The sequence below is a fragment of the Meriones unguiculatus genome, chromosome 12 (genome assembly GCF_030254825.1).
Source record: "Meriones unguiculatus strain TT.TT164.6M chromosome 12, Bangor_MerUng_6.1, whole genome shotgun sequence".
In the NCBI taxonomy this organism is placed as follows: domain Eukaryota; kingdom Metazoa; phylum Chordata; class Mammalia; order Rodentia; family Muridae; genus Meriones; species Meriones unguiculatus.
The window spans coordinates 733,689-751,104 of record NC_083360.1 but is presented as its reverse complement, the minus strand read 5'-3'; the positions used below and the strand labels follow the sequence as shown (position 1 = coordinate 751,104).

General features: G+C 45.7%; 2 protein-coding genes across 4 annotated transcripts in view; one reads left to right on the top strand and one right to left on the bottom strand.

The window, feature by feature from the left end:
• Fam114a1 (family with sequence similarity 114 member A1) overlaps positions 1 to 4,038 on the top strand; it is a 64,604-nt gene extending 60,566 nt beyond the window's left edge. For both annotated transcript variants that reach the window (XM_021640685.2, XM_021640687.2), the window contains exons 13-14: positions 151 to 204; positions 2,442 to 4,038. In XM_021640685.2, coding sequence (XP_021496360.1) covers positions 151 to 204; positions 2,442 to 2,558 — 171 coding nt within the window. In that variant the 3' untranslated portion in view covers positions 2,559 to 4,038. The remainder of the gene's footprint in view (positions 1 to 150; positions 205 to 2,441) is intronic.
• A 7,021-nt stretch (positions 4,039 to 11,059) lies between these two features.
• Tmem156 (transmembrane protein 156) overlaps positions 11,060 to 17,416 on the bottom strand; it is a 45,511-nt gene continuing 39,154 nt past the window's right edge. For both annotated transcript variants that reach the window (XM_060365275.1, XM_060365276.1), the window contains one exon: positions 11,060 to 11,925. In XM_060365275.1, the coding sequence (XP_060221258.1) occupies positions 11,835 to 11,925 (91 nt within the window). In that variant the 3' untranslated portion in view covers positions 11,060 to 11,834. The remainder of the gene's footprint in view (positions 11,926 to 17,416) is intronic.

Sequence of the window (17,416 nt, the reverse complement as noted above, 5' to 3'; positions counted from 1 at the left end):
AGGCACAGACAAGAAGCCTGGTCTACAGTGAGCGCAAACTTCTCTCCTCCCTCCAAGACATCCCTCTACAGAGCAGTGTCTTACATTTAATGTGCTAAGCTTTATGGTATGAGGCTCTAATCTGTCAATTTCATACTTTCAATTTCACAGAGCAACAAGAAGGCCGAAGTCCTTAACCCCATGATCAATAGTGTGCTTTTAGAGGTAAGTAGCCTCCAGAGAGAAGCACTCCGAATCAAAGCAAATGTTACAGCCACGTTCTTTTTCTCTTTCCTTTTTCCCAGTCAGCAAGTGTTATTGAAATTCTAAATCTTATCATCCACAATCTAACAGTCGTGTGGTGTGTGTGTGTGTGTGTGTGTGTGTGTGTGTGTGTGCATTTCTGTAGCTCAGCCAGCTGTGAAGTCTCTGGTGGAGCAGCAATGCCTAATTTTCAAGAATTCCTGGTTATAAAAGGAAATGCTAAGCTTGCAGGTTATTTCCTGGCAGAGGCAGATTTCTGCTGCCAGGTTTGGCACTGTGATTATTGGCTGCAATGGAGGATTATTGCCCACTGATGATTCCCATTAATAGATGGGCGCCTCCCTTGGTTCATAATAACGTTTGGTGTAGCTGAGTCTGAGTCAAGTTAGCAAAAATGATACAGAATGTCTGCCCACTCAGCGACAAAGGTAGAATCCCCAACGAGGGCTTCTGCCTGGCCAGCTGCACAGCTAGGAGGCTGTCTCAGCATGCTGTGGCTCTGCAAAAAGTGACCCCAGAAATGTAGGAGAGAAGGCCAAGATGCCTTCTCCAGCCCCCAGTGTGGGGACTGTGTTCTGCGAGTGCTCAGCGGAGGAGGACCTCCCATTCGAGCCTAGACTTGTGCTCGGGTAGCTGCAAGGCCTCACCAGCAGACGTGAAGCCCGGGCAATGCACGTGCCATTGTGGGTCGAGGTCACTGGGAAAGGAGATGGCAAAGCATCAGAAACGCTACCTAAGATATTGCAATGTGGTGCCTCACTGTTAAGCAAAACTGTTAATGCTCAAAATTAACAAAATGGTGGCAACAAGTGTCATTGCTCAGGACACAGCCACACAGTGGGCAGCCTGAAGGGGCAGGACCCACAGGGAAAGTCCAGCGGAACACACACAGCTAATAGAACCCTGAAGTCAGAGGCAGAGATAGAGTATAGGAAAAAGTCTACTTTCTGGAAAGACAGTGTGGTGCTGTACACAGCAGTCCCAGCACTCAGAGATCTGAGGCAGGAGGACGGCGAGTTTAAGGTCAGCACAAGCCATAAAGGGAGACTGTCTCCATTTTCAGCCTTCCACTCAAAGTCTGTCTGGACTGCCAGGCTAAATGTGCACATTAGCACATCAACTTACCATATTTGTGCATCACAAATATGAGACCCGATGATTGTTTCCTGGCTCAGGAGGGATTTTCATCCTATGGATACCCTCCCTAAACTCATCCATTCTGCAGTTTCAGTCATGTCTCCAGTGCACTCGGTGGAGCCTTCTGTAAGTCAGCTATCGTTCGCGCCTAGCCTCCTCTGTCCTGTGATTTCAGGGCCATAGGCTGACCTGAGAAGGGAGTGGAATACACTGGCCATGCTGGGCCATGGATCTGCACACGCTCACATCCCTTAAAAGCCTGTAGAAATGGCTTGTCTCGTTTTGAGTGAAGTTCTTTTGTTAATTTGCATAATTAAGACCTGGGCATGCTCCACCCAAAAACATGTCTACATTTGCTGCTCGAGCAGACACTCTGAGAATTTCAAGATCGTGTTCCCTCGCCTCAGATGAAAAGGAATGTTGACAACTGGTGACAGCCATCAAAACTGAACTGTGAAAACGCCCTCTGTTGTTGTAAATAAACAATAAACGTGGGGCTACATAATGTTTATCGTTAGCCCTGAGATTATCACGGCGTATTAGTGAACCCGTTACCACAAATAACAAGATGCCGACACCTGTTAGGTTTAGAATTGCCTTATCTTCCTTGGACAGGGCAGATACTTCACTTAGACTGTCTCAGTAATCTACCATCTATCTCCCAGCCGCCATCCATGCCCTCCACCTTAATCCTCCCATTCTGGACTACCTCCATACATAATCCCGTGGAACTTGCTTATATTCTTCATCTGGGCCGTTCAAGCCATTATTGGAGTCCTTCCTCCAGTCCCTCATGGTTCCTTCTCCAAGCTAACCCTCCTCATGGGCCCTCCTCCTCCTCTTCCCATCCATCTCTGTCCCGTGATTCCCCGTCCTCCAAAGCCAGGAAACCTTAGCCACGCCTACCCCATTCTGCCCTGCCTAGGTGTAGGCTGTTCAATTAACCAACCTGTCTTAGGCAAGTTTACACAGCAAAGACAGGCGTAGCCAGATCTTGAAGGCCAGTGACAGGCGGCAGACCACTCCAACGCCCCTGAGCTCCATTTCTTTCCTTGTTGCAGGGCTGCAATAGCACCACGTATGTCCAGGACGCCCTCCAGCTGCTGCTCCCGGTACTGCAGGTCTCTCACATCCACACCAGCTGTGTGAAAGCCGAGGCCCAGCCAGATTCCAGCTAGCCCAAGGGCAGACCACCCCTCTTCGCTACATACCATGTAAAGGCAGTAGTCTTCACCGCCGCTGGCCAGACCACCTATCTGAGGACACTAAGAGCAACTTTGCACAGTTTTTCAAATACAGAGCGTTAACATGTCTCTTAATGTATATTGTTTTATCAGTAATTATGCTTTCTTTATGTTAACTTAAACTTCTACTGAGTATGTTGAAATCTTCCCTCAAGTTACAGTTCATTCACAAACACATAGGTTTTCTTGGTCAAACATGCTATATTTAGAAATTCAGAGGCAGACCTTAGAGTTCTGATCACCTTTGAAACGTCTGCCTTTCAGTACCCTATTTCTAAAACATGGCTTTAAGGAAGTTCTTGTGTTGAACTTCATTTTGTTGCATACGTGTCACAGGTGAGGAAAACACTACTCATTTTGTTTTTAAAAATGACATATAGTTTGTAGTCATCCTTCTGTGATGAGATTTATTGAGCACCTGCTACATGTTTGCCAAAAAGTTATATGATCTCACTCCAATATAGACATGTTCTGAAAGATGATTCGTAATCACTTTTTAACATATTTTAGGATACCAAGATGTTTTCTAAGCCTTAAAACACTTGAAGAACCGAGTAAAGTAGTTACTTAAAATATACTACTCTTCAATTTATTACAGTTTCAACCTCTTTGAACTTTTTTTATATCAAGTTACCTCTAGGATAAACATATGTATGAAAAGGGCTATGAGAGAATATTTATTTTGAGACAGGGTTTTACTACGAGGCCTTGGAACTCACTATGGAGGCCTGGTTGGCCTCCAACTCATAAAGATTTGCCTGCCTCCCCCCCAGGCTGAGATTCAAGGTGTGCAGAGCCATGCTTGCCTGACCTGATGGAGCATTGTAGTTTAAGGTGTGTGATGGCAAAATGAAATAGCTTGGGAACATTTCAACAGAAAATTAAAGAGGGTTAGCAAGCTAGAACCCCGACCTGCATTTCAAAAGTGCCTGCTAAGCCAGTCACCGCCGTGGTGGTGGCACAGGGTAGAAAATAAGGACGTGAGTAGGCCAGTGGCATCTTGTTTCAGGACGATGCTTTGACGACTTTGAAGCCAGCAGTACCATTGGCACTGTACTCTTCTGAGCTACACCTGCTCTTGGCAGGTTGGGATTCTGTGGCATGTTTCTACTCCAGACCCTCACTGACATCCCTATCAGCAGAGTCCCAAATAGTCATGCCCGTGCTATCCCGGAGCAAAGGCTGTGTGGAGTCTTGAAAGAGGGAAATACCTCCTTTGCATTTGCTTTGTTCCTTGATGGAATCAACCGCCTCTGTTCCCTGTGGGCCACGCAGATGTTTGAGTATTCTCAGTAGCGGTTTTGTGCATCTGGGTTTTAGTATTCAGCTCTGCGTCTTCTGAAACAACCAAATAAAAACATATGGACAATTTATTTGCAACCTAGAAAAATAAACTTCTCTTGTGAAAAATCAAGGTGTGTTTTGCCTTTCCTGGTATCTAGACTGTTTGGAATGTTAAATGTGGAGGTGATTAACTGAAGACAGTGTAACCTTCATCTCTATGAATTCAATAATTCTTATGTATAGAGTAGAAGAAGGGATCAGGATTTGTATTTTTTTTTCCATATCAAGTGGATTTGTACATTAACTAGAAATATAAAAGAAAAACAAATACCTCAAAGAATTAGAGTCCCACACTTAGTCTCCCAGGCATCGGGGGTTGGGGTAGTGGCTCAGCAGGCAGAGTACTGAGAAAGCCTGGACCCCAGCACCCAGGAAAAATCTGGGTGCACACCTGTAACCCCAACAGTGGGAGGTGGAGGCAGGAAGATCCCTAGGGCTCACTGACCAGCCAGTCTAACTATTAGTGAGAGACTGGGCCACAGAAGGAAAGAACAGGAAGACCAGTAGAGGAAGATGACCAAGGAGGACCCGTCACGGCCTCAGACGCACGCACGGGCAAAAGTGCCTGCACAGACGTGAGCACAGCACACATTTACCTGAAAGAGAAGTTCAGAACACGTGCTGGTGTGCGCATGGAATCCAGCACTCAGGAGGGGAGGCAAGAAGATGGAGGTTCAAGATCATCTCAGCTACGTAGCAAGTTCAAGGGCAGCCTGGTCTGCATGGACCCCATCTTTAAAACACTGCCTAGACAGACACTTATCGTACAGCAAACATTTTAATCATAAAACAAAGTTTAAAAAAAAACTTAAAAATAATAATTTTTTAAAACAAGCACTATTATTGAGAATTTTATTTATTTGTCTTTTAATGAAAAAATATTCAAAGTTGCCAAGTGGAGACTGAAAGGATTCCCTGATTCATGGTCTGTAAATTAAACTATTTAAGAGAGAATAATCATTGATTGTAGACCTATTGTTTAGGATTTCTCTCTTTCAGTACTGCTTTTCACCATCACTTTGAAATCATTGCTGCTTTGCTTTGCTTTAAAAACTGTCAAAATACATGACCCAGACCTGGGAAAGTGTGAGTCTATTAACCAAGTGACTGATTTACCAGGCTTACCGTGGAAGTTTGGCATTCTTCAACAATACTTCACATACATCGGGTTTATTGCACTGTACAAAATTACCCTGAACAAGCAATGCCAGATATTGCATCATGTACAAAATGAATTCTGTTCTCAGTGATGAACATAGCCCTGTGTCCGTGCCTTATTAAATATAAGCACCCAAAGCATATTTCAAATTCCAAGTAAAAAGCGTTCAGGGAAAATTGCTTTGGGGTCTTTGATTCATGCAGACGCAAAGGACAAACAGAGTCCCAAATCTTGAAGGACAGGCTTCAGTCACCATTCTCTTCCACTGAGAACAAGGGCATGCACTTGCTCTGGGCCTCATACAGGCCTGGACGCAGGCACCTCAGGCTTGTGAATGCTTGTTTCCGGTTGGGGGTGTGCTTTTGTTTTTGTTGTTTGTTTTTGTGAGGCCCTGAACTTTAGGTGTAGTGCTGATGGGGGAGGGCTAGCTGTTGAAAGCATGTTTTCTCCAGATTCTGTCGGACTCTCAGCTTCCTTGTTCTGCTGTGGTGTGAACAGCCTCCGCCACCGGCTCCCACAGCCACAAGCTGCCCAGGTCCACTGTGTCTTCTCCAATACGAGTCTCTTCTCCAATACGATGCGCTGAAATCTTTGGACCCTGCGCCCAAAGAAATTTTTCTTTCCTTAAGTTGTTTCTACCAGGACACAAAAGTGTGAACACACTCTGATCCCTCTTGCTCTGCGGCTGGAGAATGCTGTCTCTTCATGGGTGTGTGGGGCTTCCTTCCGTCAGAGCTTCAGCAGGTCAGATGCTCCTTCAACTCTGAGCATGTGTCCAGAATCCTCTCATATTTACAAACTTTTGAAATAATTGTTGAATTTCTAAATTTGTCCTAAAATGAAATTGAATTTGTCCTAAAATGAAGAGCCCTGTGTCTGCACACACAGGCTGAACAGATAAGGCTGATCTTGCCACACAGTGTCCACCAGCATTTAATTTTATAAAAGTAATTACAGGGCCAAGCTTGCGGGGTGGGGGTGGGGCTTGCGGGGTTTGTGGTTGTTGTTTTGGGTTTGGTTTTTTTGTTTTGCTTAGTTTTTGCACAACATAAGAAATCATCCTTCACTCCTCCTTTTAAGCCAGGCTGACATGCTAATGTAGATACAGGCTTCACTGTGGCCCCTTAACTTCAGAAAAGATGGTGCTGAACATGCTTCTGAGAATGGCCATCCTCTTCCAGTTTTGTAGTTGATTAGAATTCATAATGTCACTGGAGTGGCTTCAGACCAGCCACTTCACATGGAAGAAAATAAATGGGAGATTAACCAGGCGTTTTATTTCCTGAGCTATCTCATCCCATTGTACACTTGCTATCTGTATGTCCACCATACTAAACGATCTTCCAGAATATCTGCCACTAAACAGGTCTGAAGAATTTTGTGTCACCTTTGTCTGGCTCACAGAGGCTCTTTCTCAGCACGAGCTGTTAGCCAAAAAGCAATAGGATTTTGTCAGGCTGTAGCGACTGTGACGCACCTGCCTGGCCTGCCTCTTGTGTTAGTCTCAAGGGAAGTTTGACCTGAAAAAAATAGCATGTGGATGTCTTCGCTGAGTGCAGAAACTTGGGGTGTTTCAGAGCTGATCTGTCTTCCCCGCCCTGGGTGTTCATCTGGCAGCCTTTTCAGATGCAATTTGGAAGAAAAAGCTAGTACATAAACCAAGGCCAGATGGGCGGCCTTTAAGCTCTGCCTTTGAGTCCTTGCCATCTTCATCCTGTTTCTCTTTCAGGATATTTTTTCTTAACAGTCATTAAGTACACAGCTTCCAGGATCAGTTTTTAACAATCTTCCCATTTTTTCCCTCTCTCTCCTCTCCTCTCCTCTCCCACTTACCAGAAAACCATGCACTCAGAACTCCAGCCATGATCATTAGTACAGACTTACTGCATGCTGGGCTGCGTGTTTAGCGCTTAATGCACGGTTCCGTTAAATAGTCCCCATCACCCATCGGAAGTGGGTTAATTATAGTTATACTCAGATATAGATTATAATCCCCACAACAAGAACAGAAATAGAAACTCAGACAAGTAACATAAATGACCAGAGTGGCATGAGTGAACAGCAGAGCCAGAATTCGAACCCAAGCCCAAGTCTAGCTAGCACTTCAAATGATTGTACTGAACTGCCTAACCAAAGAGGAAAGTCACTCGTCAGCTTAGGGAGACCTGAACACTCAGGTTTACAGGCTTAGCGCTCTGGAAGTTCTGGGGTAGGTACACAATTGAAAGCTTTAGTTGTCTGCTTTGCTTGTTTCCATGCGACTGAGAACAAACAGGGACTGAAGAGACCAGAGTGGAGCATGTGGCGTTATTTGGTCCCTGGGAGGCTCTCGCCACAGCTTTGCTATCCTCTCTCAAACGTTTAAACCCAGCAGCTCTGCTGTCCCATCTCCCCTTCCCCAGCCCCAGAGAAGCCAGCCTGCAGCCAACACCATTCCTGAGCATTGAGCACTCTGCTGGCCTCCCGGAGCATGGCCGCCTCTAATGCCCTCGCTGCCTTGAGGATCACAGCCTTGTCTGACAAGCTTTAAGCTGTGTCCTCAACTCTTCAAGTTCTGTAAGAGCCTGGGAAACATTAAAAAAAATGCTGGCCGAGGTCTCTGCCCCCTGGACTGGGCACTGCTGCCCAGTGGTGGTGTTGGTAGGGTGATGATGGTGACAACTGACCGGATGATGGCGGTGAGCTCTTAGTTACTGCTTGCGCTTCAGACACCTGATGTAAGCACTCCACCTCCGATCTCGTTAATCCTCTAATCTCAGAAGATAGCTACTATTATTATCATACCCACTTACAGACGAAAGCCTAAGTCAGATAAAATAAGCTGCCTATGAGAATCCAACCACTAGCTGCAAGAGCAGGGGTTTCTATCCCAGCTGTACATAAAAGGCTGGACAGAGCTCAAGGACAAGCCAGTACTTGACAATTAAACAGAGTATCTGTTCCTTTGCTTTCCGGCTGTCTGAGATCTTCGCTTCTAATAACCTCGGTATCCAGTGCCTTATAGCCCAGGGATGGAAAGTCACCTGCGTGTCCCATTCTCCCTCATTGTCCTCATGTTATGAACCTCTTAGCTGAGTGACCCACTGTTCACTGGTTCATCTTCTCTTGACAGGATGCTGCTACATTTGCCGTCTCTGGACAAAGTGAGGGTGGGGGAGCAGTCCACGGCTGGGAACGGTTACAGGGCAAGAAAGCAAATGACGAAGCGTGAGCAGGTCACACACCTGCAATCCCAGCAACCAGGAGGTGGAGGGTCAGGAGTTAAGATACTCTGCCTTGCTTGCAGACAAGAGCCTAACAAAACTGTCTTCGGAGAGGCTTCCTCACACAGCTAATGGAGACCAATGCAGAGACCCAAAGCCAAGCTTGGGGAATGCTGTGGAAGAGTAGGAGGAAGACTAGAGGGAGCCAGAGGGGTCAAGGACACCACAAGACACCTACAGAGTAATCTAACCTGGGCACTTGGGGGCTCACAGAGACTGAACCACCAACCAGAGAGTTTGCATGGACTGAACCTAGACCCCTATACACATCTAGCAAATGTGCAGCTTGGTCATCATGTGGGTCCCCTAACAATAGGAGTAGGGGCTGTCTCTGAATCTGTTACCTACTGCTGGGTCACTTTCCCCTGGCTGGGCTGCCTTGTCACTCCCCAGTGGGAGAGGATTGCTTAGTCCTGCCGCGACTTGAGATACCCAGGTGGATTGGTACCAACTGAGGGACTCTCCTTATCTGGGAGGAGGGGAGGAAGGGGGCTGGGATCAGAATGTAAAGTGATTAAATAAATAAATAATTGGAGGAAAAATATTTTTCAAAAATATCACCCTTGGCTACATAGAGAGTTCAAGGCCAGCCTGGGCTACAAGAGATGTTTAAAAACAGTAACAACAAAGCCTTTGGGCGAAGCATCCTCCTTGCTTGTTTGTTTCTCTTTTAGGGCATATCCATCTAACAGTCTCTATGTCATATCATGTGTTTGCTCTTTACCTTACACTGGGATGTGATTTCTACACATGAGGATTTCTCATTGCTTTGTTCTCTGTCACATTCCCAGTACTCTACTTAGCAATTAATTGGCCTTCAGTAATTTTTGCTTTGAAAAATTCACCCTTCAAGGCACCTGTCAAGACTTCAAAGTAGGATTAACTATAGTGAAAATTAGGTTAGCTGTGGAATGTTGTGAAACTATTAAAGAAAGAAAGAAAAAAGAAAAGAAAAGAAAAGAAAAGAAAAGACAAGAAAAAGAATCAAAAGAATGGAATGGCTCCCTGTACTGTTGAGTTGCTGGGTGGACAAGAAGCTCTAGGTTAGTTATGTAAAATAACATATACATGTGTTGAAAACGCATCACACACCACACATGAAACTATAAACGAAAAGCCATGAGCAGTGCTGGAACCGCGGGCACAAGGGAATGGGGCAGGCGGGCAAGAGTGCCAGGATTCAACATGGCCATCCAAAGGACCCCAGTCCACTTTGTAAATTAAAGTAAAACTTTTTAAATACAAATTTTTAAGTGTGTATGAGTGCTTTACCTAATGTGTGTCTGTGTTATCACATGTGTGCCTGGTGTTAGGAGAAGCCAGAAAAGGCCTTGGGTCCCGGGAGTGGAGTTACAGACAGCTGGGAGCTGCCATTCGGGTGTCAGGATTGAACCTGAGTCTCTGGAGGAGCAGACGATGCTATTAACCACTGAGCCATCTCTCCAGTCCCAAGTACTTAAAACTTCCTAATAAAAATGTGTTAATGGGTGAATTATATATAAGTACATTTAAAAATCAAAACAAAAAAGCACCAGCCAAAGAGCATGCATTGTCTGGACCTAGGCCCCCGACATATATGTAACTGATGGGCAGCTTGGTCTTCATGGGGGTTCCCTAGCAACTGGAATGGGGGCTGTTTCTGACATAGACTCTGTTGTCCACTATTGAATCACTTCCTCCTAGCTGGCCTCAGTGAAAGAGGATGCACTCAGTCCTGATGAGACTTGAAGTGCTGAGGGGGTTGACAGGGGGCTTTGCTTTTCTGAGAGGGGAAAAGAGGGGAGAGAAGAAAAGGGGGAGGGAAAACCAGAAAGAGAAGAGGGAGGTGGCTGCAGTTGGGATGTAAAGTGAATAAATAAATAAACTTATTTTTTTAAATCACAAAAATTAAAATAGTCAAATAAATTGTTTTTCATGGGAAGAAAAAATGATAAGACTCTTGCCAGAGAATGAAAGTATGAAATACCCAGATTAATTTTCAAGTGAATAGATAAAAATATCTGAGGGTGTCTGTGATTTTAGTTTCTCATATGCTTTTAGAGCCCATGTTGGTGGCTATACACACCATCTTCCCTTGGTACCAACCCAGTGTTCTAACTGCGTAAAGTTCTAACTTTCTAAAGTTCAGGACAACTTAGACAGAACACTATGGCATTTCTGTCTCGTTGGGAAAGTAACCGCCTCAGCCAGATGCTCTCTCTGCTCTTCCCTCTCACCCTGAACCGTTCTGAGACCCGCAATGACTGCAGAAGCAATCTCAGAAACTTCTGGAGAGAAATGCCCGGCAAATGAATTGAGTCTGTGCTTTGGAGTTGCTAGCTGCACGCACAGATGCAGATCATATTTGCAAGAGACAGTTTACAATCTGCTCGTCTCCACAAAGGTAGCATGGGGGCATTTAAATCCCGGAGTCTGCAACTTCTGTCTCTCCCTCTCCAATTTGATGGCAAAGCTGTAGACACAGTGGGTCGGGGTTGAGTGAATCCGGGTCTCTGCTCTGCTGCACCGCTTCATTTCACTCAAAGGAGAGCAATAAATAGAACGCACATAAGGAACTGGAGTCCTTACAGCCTCCCAGAACCTGAGCACGGGTTTGTAATGGCTCTGGCGGAGTCCAGACCATTTGGTGCATGGAGAAATACTGAATCATTTTGACCACCTTGTGCCTTTTAACGTACTTCAGTAACTGTTGAAGGCTCAGAAGTACGTTCTCACTTTATTGTCAAAGAAGAAATATCCAACACTATAATAAAACTCATATTCACAGCCTATCCTGTTGACCAGCTTGATGATGCTTTCATTGGTTACCAAGCAGTCTTGGTCTATTCTGCAGTCCCAGAGGTCACAGCAAGGCCAGACTGATTGGATAAAGATACTATGAATGAGTCAGACTTCCATCGCTAAGAGCAAAAACATGACAGAAACAACTTAAAGTAGGAAGGTCTTATCTGGGCTCGCTCTTTCAGAGGGTCCTGCCCATGGTCGTTTGGCCCTACGCACTGGGGTCTAACATCGTGGCTGCACAGGAAAAGCGGGAACGCAGGCTCTCGGTGGGCCCTCTCCTTCCTCTCCTTTTACTCCCAGCCACTACTGGCGTCCTTCTGTTAGCCCTCCCCAGAAACACGGCCACGGGCCCGTCCAAAGGTGTGTCTCGCCGATTTTAAAATGCAGCCGAGACGACAGTATTGAACATCCCGGCAGGTATCCCAAGCATCTCTAAAACCACATGGTGCCTGGCAAAGAACGGAGAGCGAAGACTCGCGGTTGCCCCAAGAAGCTGTGCTCAAAATAACGCGCTCGTTCGCTGAGGAGCACCAGGGGCCGCCCGGCTGGTCCTCTGCGCGAGTCTGCCACGAGGCGCCAGGTGGTCCAGTCAGTGCATCAGTCCCGAGCGGGAATGCGCATCAAATGGTCTGAAATTGGCAGGCTCAAAGAATGAAAGGCTCATTGAGTCTTAAGAGCAGGAGTACAGCCCTCCATGTATCGCATCCAAACGTTGCCTTTTTTGCTTCTTTGAAGCAGGCCCTTTTCGAAGCTGAAACGGAAACAAAAGATAGACTTCAGGAGAAAATCTATTGATTTTCATGAGCCCATGCTTGTACTTAAGCACAGATCCATCCTGTCAGTCCACAAACGTGTTTTGACAATAATTTTTTATGAGGCTGGAGAGATGGTCAGTGATTAAGAGCTGCAGCACCCGGGACCTGCAGTCATGTGCACATACAGGCACACAAATGCACATGATTAAAAATAGAAATAAAATCTCTGAAATTTTTAAATTTATTTGTTGACAATTTCATATGTGTACATAATGTATTTTAATCAAATTCACTCCATTACTCTCATCCTCATTATCCTCCTCCCACTCCTCTGAATCCTTTCCTTCTACCAACAAGTTCCTATCCTACCTTCATGTCTTTTTAATTTTTTGCTTATGACCTACTGCGCTTAATGCAATGCCCGGACCCTGCAAGAAATCCATTGGAATTGAAAGATCCAACAGCACTGATCCACTGGCCAGCGCACGCCCGATCAGGGTGGCGTCTTCAGCATGAGGGAAATGGTGCCTATGTGGCTATCTTTTTCTAAACCTGGCTGTAGCATGACCTCAGTGGAAGAGATGGAAATCGCCACGCCTTCTAGTGTCTCCTACTTCAGTGACTCAAACATTGGTACTTGGGGACAACTGGGTAGAAAACCCTTAGGACTTCTCTAGGATCTATGTTGACTTCACCAGTAACAAACTATTTGCCCAGAGCTGCAGAGCCCCTCAGGGCAGCGCTGTGTGCTGTGAGAGTGGGTTTAAGGAGCACCTTTCTCTGGTTGAGTTGGAAACACTGACAGCAGCAACAGACTGTGCATTTTTCCTCGATGTAATCTGGCTTCTCTGTGTCCCAGTAACCTTTGCTATAATAAATCATCCTTTCAGCCGTGCAGTGGCATTTCAGGCCTGCTGCTTAATCTTTAATTGGTTAAGCAGTTACAAGCTCAAATTATACTGTGTAAAAGAAATATTGCAATAGATCACAATATTGTCAGTTTTCCCCTAAAGAACTCTGACATTCTCAGGCATAACAAAAGACCATGTCTCCCCATACATTAATTACTGCAGTGTCCTTGGAAGAGGGAATAGCATAGGAATCATTTGCAAAGAGAACACTTCTGTCTTCTGAATTTTTAGAAGCCCACATATGTGTTCATGGTGTGTGTGTGTGTGTGTGTGTGTGTGTGTGTCTGTCTGTCTGTCTGTCTGTCTGTCTGTCGGAGGACACCTAGGCATTGCTGAAGGGTCCCATTTTTTTGTATGCCAGTGTTCACATAATTTTTTGTCCATAGGTGTGGTACAGGTATGTGCATGTTTGCATGTGTGTAGGAATAAGTGAGGAGTCTTTTCTGAAATTCACTGGACAATGCACGGTAACAGGAGTCTTTCTAGATCTTTCTCCACCTTAGTCACTGAGACAGCGTCTTTCAGTTGAACCCAGAACCTACCATTCCAAGTAGCCTTACTAGCCAACTTGCTTTGTGGAATCTCTGTCTCTGCCCTCTGTGCAGATAGGCCACTACACCCACTGTAACTGTGTGCTGGAGATCCGAACCCTGACACTCAAGCTTGTGCTGCAAGCATTTCACCGGCTAAGCCGTCTTCCCAGCTCCTTTCTCACCCTCCTGCTTCTCTTCCTCCCTCGTCCATTATTTGCAGGTGTGTGTTTCTTTCCCTCACCCGTGTCCCCTCCCCTAGGAAACCCTCCTTGATTTTGGTGCCTCAACTTAGGCCACTAAGTTCTCCGTTCATGAACAAACACTGGGTCATTTTTGTGTGGGCACTTATTCTGGGTATTAGGATACAGTCCCCAGCCGAGCATGGCGTCACACACTCAGAGCAGGTCTCTCTGAGTTCCAGGCCAGCCTGGTTTACAAAGTGAGTCCAGGAAAGTGAAGACTACAGTAAGAAAGAGAGAGACAGAGAGAGAAGATACAGTCCTTTTCAAGAAGCTAAGATCTAGGGCTGGAGAGATGGTGCAGTGATTAAGTTATGGCACATGTACTTGTTCATGCCTAAGACCCAGGTCTGATTCCCAGGACCCAACAATGGCTCACAACCAGCTGTAACTTTGGTTCCTGGTTCCTGGGGATTCAATAGTGTCTGTCCTCCAGGGCACTGCATGAATGGGTGCACAGCCCTAGGTACACACAATACACACAGACATACACACACACCCTAAAATCCAAGATGTGGAAGCTAAGAGCTAGCCACCCCTTTCCAATCTACAGAGGACCCCAACTACTTAATTTTTCAAATTTTGATTGATGGGTTGATTGATTGATTGATTGATTGATTGATTGACTGAGGTAGGGTCTCTCTATGTAGCCCTGGCTGACCTGGAACTCTATGTAGACCAGGCTGGCCTGGAACTCTCTATGTAAATCAGGCTGGCCTCAAATTCACAGAGATCTGCCTGCCTCTACCTCCTGAGGGCTGGGATTACAGGAGTAACTAGCCATCCCTCTTCAAACTATACTAGTCCTCAGAGTTACTTATCTCTTATCTTATCTGCCTGCCATCAGATGCATTTTGCATTAGCAAGCAGATGGATAATATATTAATGCAAAAAAAATCCCACCTAAGATTTTAGTGTGTAATAAAGTTTTCACTAGAAAGGAAATCTGCTGGGCCCAAAGAGATGAATCAGCAGTTATGAGCACTGGTTGCTCTTGTGTGGAGGACCTAGGTTAGGTTCTCAGCACCCACATGGCGACCCACAACCGTCCTTACCTCCTCCTCTAGGGATCTGTCTCCCTGCCTCCCTCTGCTGACCTCCTCAGACACCAGGCATGCATGTATTGCACATATGGACAAACACTAATACACACAGATAACACAAACAAGCATAAAGTAAAAGCTATTAACTACCAGATCTGGGTGCTTAGGCAGAGGAGTTCCATGATTCTAGCCATTGCGATGGCGGGAAGTCAGCAGAGGGGAAAGGTGGACTCTCACATTTGCTTTATCAGGTAAACCAGTTTGCATGATTATGCAGCCATGGCTCATGCAGCTTGCTCCTCAGGAGTGCTGTCTCCTCCCCTTCCCAGTACCCCCCAACCCCTGTCCTGGTCCGCAGTGTCCCAACCTGCACAGTCTCTAGAATGCAGCTGCAGGGTGCTTCCTCGGATAGTTTCTGGCCCTAGCAGCTGGGGAGGTAGCCCAGTTACTCAAAGGCTTTTCCAGAAAGTTCCATGCCAGAAACCCACAGAAAAGCACCAGGTGATGGCCTGGGACCCTGGCTGTCCCAGGGCTGAGGAGGTGGACTTCTGTGCTCAGCACCCACAGGGAGGAGCCCACAACCATCTGCACCTCCAGCTCCAGGGATCCAGTGCCCTCTTCTGGTCTCCATGGGTCACACTAGCAAGCACACAGACACAACATACACTCTTATACATGCATACACACAATTTTGTTTGTTCGTTTGCTTGGTTTTGTTTTTCAAGACAGGGTTGCTCTGTGTAACAGAGCCTTGGCTGTCCTGGACATGTTTTATAGACCAGGCGGGCCTCTAACTCACAGAGATCTGCCTGCCTCTATCTCCCAAATGCTGGGATTAAAGGCATGCACCACCACACCCAACCAGAATTTTTTATTAAATATGTATTTAATAAATAAATAAAAACAAACTATATATATATATACCTTGCTTCTGAGAAACAATACAAGAGATTGACCTCTGACCTTCACAACCACACACATAGATACAAACACACACATACATGTACTCATACCTGCACTAACACATGCACCCACATGAACACACACATAACTTTCTAGCACAAGCACGCATCTTTGAAAGAGGTTGTCTCTGCTGCTTTCATCTCATTATTGTGTTAAAAGGCACCAATTACTGAAGCCTAGAAAGCCTTCCTTCTAATCTTAGTCTCTTATAGCTGAAGTAAACAACTTTTATTCCTACTGAAATTTTCACCCTGAATAAAAAATGAAACAGGAAGAGACTATCACAGTGTCGCTCAGCACTGCTGTCGTTTTTTGTTTTGACATGGTGGAATGCCGTACTAACAAGCTGCTTAAAGAGGGAGCCTAAAAATGGAGGAGGAGCTCGGAGCAGAGCCTGGCCTAGCAAGCAAGGCCCTGGTTCAACCCCCCTCACTGTGGCCCAAATAAACACTGACTGGAGGTGTTTCCTGTCTCTCTCTAGCAAATTTCAAGCAGGAAAATGTGTTTTAAACTCTTTAAGAAGAAAGGGGACTTTTCAAAGACTCCAGGTTTCTTGACAATACCTGGGTTTTTGGCATTGTAATAGTTTTCATTTCAGAGGACCTTGAGATGAGTGAAAAGAATTTCTTTGAAAAAACTCAATTAACACATTACTTATTGTCTTATTTTATGAACATCTAAACACACACACACCAAAAAGCCAAGGACCTGTCTTTGCTGTGATTCTTCAGAACCACCACTTAATTGGGGTCTTTGAGATCTTTGAGGTTACTTGGGTAGATAGAGCAGGTTTACAGCAGAGCATTGTTACCGGGTAGATGATCCAAACAACCTTTAAACAAAGGAGGCTAAGCTTCTGGAAAGGCATTTAGCTGTACTGTACTGAAGTTTTTGTTGTGAGAAAAAAAGACCTTCTTTAGCTGCCTAGGGAGAGAATGTGTGGTTGAAAGAATGGCCTAGGACAGCTGAGAGCACGCTCAGTGGGTAGGGCCCTTGCCTAGAGTGAGTGAGGCCCTGGATTTGACCCCAATGTAGGAAGAACAAAACAAAAACAAACAAAAAAACTTTATTGTGTTCAAATCTCAACTCTTCAGCTTGCTGTGAGCTTGATCCAGGGACCTAACTCTTTGCCTTTTCTTTCCTTATAAAGAGAATTGTCTTGATCAGGGTTCTATTGCTGTGAAGAGAGGCCATGACCATGGCAACTCTTACAAAAGAAAGCATTTAACTGGCACTGGCTCCCACTTTCAGAAGTTTAGTTCATCGTCATAGCGGGGAGAATGGTGCTGAAGTCGGGAGTTCCATATCCAGATCAGCAGGACCCAGGAAGAGAGAAGATATCTGGGCTAGTTGAGCATCAGACACCCCAAAGCTTACCCACAGTGTTCACTTTCTCCAACGAGGCCACACCTCCTAATCCCTGTAAGGTATCACCACCCCCCCAATGACCTAGCATTTGAATATATGAGCCTGTGGGGCCATTCCTATTCAAACCACCACCGGGAGGAATGACAGAAGGGCTCCCTCACAGCCACGCAAGGAGGAATGAATGAATTAAACCCACGTAGTCCTTCATTTCTGGTCCAACTCCCCTCTTAAATCTCACTCCAACCTGGGGCTGCCATGCCGTGTTCAGTTGACCTGTGATGGACCAAGGACCACTGAAAATGTTGAGCAGCGATGGACTTCCTGTTGTGACTGAAGAAGTTCCTCCCTCCTGGTGCACACAGCTGGAAGAGCCAGGCTGGAAGCTGTGTGCACCAGGAAGCCCAGCCCAGAAGGTTTCCCAGAGCAAACC